Source organism: Belonocnema kinseyi, chromosome 9, assembly GCF_010883055.1.
Source record: "Belonocnema kinseyi isolate 2016_QV_RU_SX_M_011 chromosome 9, B_treatae_v1, whole genome shotgun sequence".
Classification (NCBI taxonomy): domain Eukaryota; kingdom Metazoa; phylum Arthropoda; class Insecta; order Hymenoptera; family Cynipidae; genus Belonocnema; species Belonocnema kinseyi.
The window spans coordinates 48,203,373-48,208,252 of record NC_046665.1 but is presented as its reverse complement, the minus strand read 5'-3'; the positions used below and the strand labels follow the sequence as shown (position 1 = coordinate 48,208,252).

Genomic DNA, 4,880 nt, shown 5'->3' with positions numbered 1-4,880 from the left:
ATAAGCACTGCCAAACCAAGGTACACACAAAAAGAAATTGTAATAGGAATTTTATATAATAGTTTTTAACATACAATGTAGAAAATTTCGCATTGTGGTCTGTGCACAAATGTGGAGAGTAATGCAAAGACCGAGCGCGGAGCGCGAGATAAATATATTATCGAGCGTGAGAATTAGCAGTCGCGCGCCCTAAGCGCGCTCAAATTAGCGAGCCGCGCGCGCAGCGCGCTATGAGAATGTGTCCGCGAAGCGAGCAGATTTTTTAAGGATACTAATCGCAAATCTGATTGAATTAAAATTGTTAAGACTTTAGAAATTTACTTGAAAGACCCTAATTTATAAAGAATAAACATTTATTTATAATATAAATATCCAATCGACTCTAGGGATTATATTTCTATAGACTTAAGATTAAATAAAAAATAGAGAAAGCTATATTCTAAAGAATCGAAAGAACTAATAAGGAAAAGCTCAATGAATAATCCTATAACCCTTTTATCAATAAAATGCTGACCTTTGGAAAAAAACTTTAAAACCCATCATCTTCTAATCTTAATCATCCCCTTGTCGAGTTCAATGCAATTTTAACTATCTTTAGACTTTAGAATAAAGTCTAGAATAAAGAGTAGAGAGGGAATAAATTTGAGGAAGAAATTTGTTGGGCGTTCGTAATGCGGTTATGGAACTGTCGATCAACGAAAGCTGCAAGCTTGGAATATGAACGAGATTATACAAAGCGCTACCGGGTCAAAGCTGAGAAAATTGTTTATCATTTCTTGGCTCTAAGAATGAAAATTCAACTCTCTTGGGAACCTATGGTTCTTGGTATATAAGCTCATAAACGGTGAAAAAGCTACCGCAGTCGCTCGTTCAAACCTCGCTGTTAAACTTCCCTTCTTAGAGGTAAGTCTCTCCTTAAAAATGTTTTCTAAATCACAAAGTGGTATTCAATATGTTTAGTGTTATATTATACATTTTTTTCGAATTTGCGGTTCTTTTAGAAATAGGGTTGCTACAAATTCCAAATTTCCTGATATTTCCATGATTAATTTTTCATTTTCCCTAGCCGTTATAAACTTTCTTTTCAAGTAAGAAAACCTTCCCTCTACGTAAAAGCAACCTTACACCTAGGACCTGAATAATTTTCATTCAAAGAAAAGTGTCTTCTAAATTTATTTTAAGGAGTTTTTAGTGATAATAGTTGCCAAACTAAAAAATGTAAGTTTTGAACCACAAATGGAACACTTAAAGTTTCTGTACAGCAATTAATTTTCAGCCAACAAAAGAGAAATATTCCACAACAAATCATTTAATTTTTAATCGGAAAGAGTTGAATATACTTTCGAAATAAGAATTTAAAGAAAATAGTGGATTTGCCAATGAAAACAGATTTATTTTCTACCGATCAATTGCATTAAAAAATGAAGTTTCCATGAAGAAAGATAGTTGTGTATTCAACACAAACAGATGAGTTTTAAACAGAGTAAATCAATTTCAATAAAAATACATAAATTCTCAACCACTTTCAACTACAAAAATTTGATTCTTCGAACAAAAGAATAAATTTTTTATTGAATAGTTGAGTCTTCCACCAAAATGATTATTGTTCAATCCAAAAAGACAAGTTTTTAACAATAATAATTTAGTAATTTGTGGATGAGCCCTAAACTTCAGTTTAGTGAAAAATTCCAGAATTTCCTGACCTGTAGCAACTCTGAGAAAATTTTTCGGGTAATGAAATCTGAATCATCAAAGATTATTTTTAAGTGTAGAATAATCTCGTCCTGATATCTGAGATAAATAAATCAGCAAATAAATTCGAATAATAATTCCATTTGATTTTACTGAAAATTTATTCTTCTGTATCTTTACATTTTCTAAAGTACAGAAACTATTAATTTTGCAAATTCTATTCCAAATTCAAGATTTCATATTTTTAATTTTAGCAGTTGTCTAATTGGTTAAATTTAAAATCAAAAGAAAAATAAACATTAATGTAATAAATTTATGTGTGGGATTGTTTTCCTCTTCATTACAAATAATAATATGAATTCGAAGATCCAGGAATTCGGTTGATTTTGAATCTTTTCAAAAATTAAAACTGAAAAGCATTAAAAATAAAACGAAATTAGCAATTTTAGAACACATTCAGTTATAAAGGTTTATTTATACATACATTAATTTAAATGCAAAATTTTTTAGAGAGCGATTTAAAAATGGTTAAAAATTGGGATAATCAATGTAAATTTATTTTAAAAAATTGCAAGTTACAGCGCAGATATGAACCAGTCAACGTCCCTGTTTTTAACACTGATGACCATTTGGTTCCTGTCTGGAAAATCTGAATCAAAGTCCAACTCTCAACATCTTTCAGGCCACCAACATTTTTTCCACAACCTTCCGTTACTTCGTAGGTAATTGTGACAAAAACTTCTATTAAATTAATTTTCTACCTTTCCTAATTTATTTATTTATAGATTAAAATACGAAAAAAATTTCTTTGAACTAAAAAAATGTATAAAGAATTGTTTAAATATTCAAATTAACTGTGCTGGTTTCAAAAATTTGTTAAAAAAATGTAGAAATCATTTAATAAAATTGAATATAATACAGTCAATATCATTCTGCTAACTTAATAATAAATTAATAACGTTTTTTAATTTTTTTTGAAAGTTTCGCACTCGAGGATCAGCTTTTTGAAGAAGATGAAGACATACCTCATCCCAATAAGAGGCAAAATTTTGACGATTACGGTCACATGAGATTCGGGAAACGGGATCAATTTGAAGACTATGATGGACACCTTCGATTTGGAAGAAATCGACACTAAAGATGTATTTTTTCAGTCTCAAATGTTTTTAAAGAGGAGAAAATTGAAATAATAAATCGTAGAATTTACACGGAAGATGAAATCAAAAATGTCAAGACTCTTGATAAACATATAAGTTTGAAACCATCTGCATTTTTCTGATTTGTCAGCGTCCTATAGAAACAAAAAAAAATGAAAAAACCCTTGTAGAACTTGTAATGAATATTTCTGACAATAAATAATAAAAATAAAAACAAAAACTGTATTTTGTGTATAATACTTCAGGGGCCGTCCATAAATTACGTATAATCTTTTAGATGGAGGGGGGGGGGTACTTGGTTTTTCATTAAAATTGTTTTCGTTGACAACATTTTTAATTGCGTTGAAATTCCATTCTTTTGTGTAGACATGTAATCCTTTTTGGTTAAAAATGCAACTGTGTAATTAAAAATTAACCTATTTCAGTCACATATGAACCGTTTGTTTAAAAATTCACATTTTGTGGTTCAAAATTCATTTGTTACGAATAAAATTACCTTCTCAAAAATTCAACATTTTGGTAGAAAACTATACTATTTGGTCAAAAGCCAAAGTACTTTGTTAAAAATATTTGTTTAGTTGAAGATTCATCACTTTAGTTAAAAATTACTTTCGTTGGTTGCAAATTTAACTGTTTTTGTTTAAAATTCGTTTTTATTTTGTTGTTAAAATTAATTTTTCAACTGAAAAATTATCTATTCCATTGTTGTTGTTGAAAATTCAACTATTTGGTTGTAAATGTTTTTTCTTTCAATTAATCTTATTTGGTAGAAAATCAATCCTCTTTGTGAAAAATTGATCTCTTTGGTTAAAAAATGAATTCGTTGGTTAAATATTACTTTTTTATTTTTAAATTGAAAATCAATTATTTTTAACTGAAAATTTTACCATTCAAACTTTATCGTTAAAAATTCGACTGTTTTAAAGAAAATTCGTAAATTATTTTACAAATTTAAATAATTTGGTCAAAAGTTGAATGACGTTGCTAAACATAATTTTTTTTAGGTAAGGATTCATAATTTTAGTTAAAAAGTAAATTCTTTGTTTAAAAATGTTATTATTTTAAAAAAATACGATTTTCCTTTTTTATGGAAATTAATTTTTTAACTGAAAATTTAGCTATTCTACTTTTTTTTGTAGAAAATTCGTCTTTTTTGGTAGATACCTCTTGGTTACAAATTTATGCCTTTTTTGTAATCCATCTTCCTTGGTAACAAATAATTTTTTCAATGCAACTGTTTGTTTGAAAATATATGTTTTAGTTCTTTTTTTGTTTGTTTTAATTAATGTTTTTGAATAAACACTGGTCCTAACATGAGTCTTTGGAACCCCTAAAAACATATCAAAAAATGAAGAAAATCGCAGACAGTCAAAACATTTGGGGGTTGAAAAACCGTAACCCTCGACGAAAAAAAATCGTTAAAATATCCTAAATTACCGGTGGCCATCGACACTGGTCCTAACATGTGTCTTTGGAACCCCTATCAACATATCAAAAAATGAAGAAAATCGCAGACTGGCAAAACATTTGTGGGGTTCAAAAACCGTCACTCTTAACGAAAAAAAATCGCTGAAATTTCTTATTTATCGGTCCCTATAGACATCAGTTCTAAAAGGTGTCTTTAGACACCATAAGCAACATATGCAAAAATAAAGAAAATCGCAGCCAAGGAAAATTTTTGAGGTGGAAAATCCGTTACACTTGAAGAAAAAAATCGTTAAAATTGCCCAAATTCCGGTACCCATCGATACTGCACCTGAAATGTGTCTTTAGACACTTAGGACAACATATCCAAAAAAAAGACAATCGCAGCCAAGGAAAATTTTTGAGGCAAATAAACCTTCACTCCTAACGAAAAAAATCACTAAAATTGCCCAAAATACAGTGCTCATCGACAATGCACCTAAAATGTGTCTTTGGACACCTTAGATAGCATATCCAAAAATACAAAAATCGCAGCCAGGGAAAACTTTCGTGGGTAGAAAAAATGTCACCCTTAACGAAAAAAAATCGTTAAAATTTCCTAAATTA

The 4,880-nt window shown here is 29.2% G+C and overlaps 1 protein-coding gene across 2 annotated transcripts; it reads left to right on the top strand.

Annotated features, from left to right (window-relative positions):
* The first annotated feature begins 801 nt into the window (after positions 1-801).
* LOC117180121 (drosulfakinins) lies at positions 802-3,019 on the top strand. 2 transcript variants are annotated; one of them, XM_033372459.1, is made up of 3 exons: positions 802-903; positions 2,274-2,414; positions 2,674-3,019. In XM_033372459.1, exons 2-3 carry the CDS (start codon positions 2,281-2,283, stop codon positions 2,828-2,830), a joined length of 291 nt encoding a protein of 96 aa, XP_033228350.1. In that variant the 5' UTR covers positions 802-903; positions 2,274-2,280; the 3' UTR covers positions 2,831-3,019. The 2 variants fall into 2 exon arrangements, with proteins under 2 accessions (XP_033228350.1, XP_033228349.1); XM_033372458.1 differs by having other exon boundaries at positions 2,268-2,414.
* Positions 3,020-4,880: the final 1,861 nt, after the last annotated feature.

Excerpts from the sequence above, each read along its gene's own strand:
- LOC117180121 (XM_033372459.1), top strand. The coding sequence starts at position 2,281 with ATGAACCAGTCAACGTCCCTGTTTTTAACACTGATGACCATTTGGTTC. Across the intron at positions 2,415-2,673 it reads AACCTTCCGTTACTTCGTAG|TTTCGCACTCGAGGATCAGC; the intron begins GTAATTGTGACA and ends TTTTTTTGAAAG.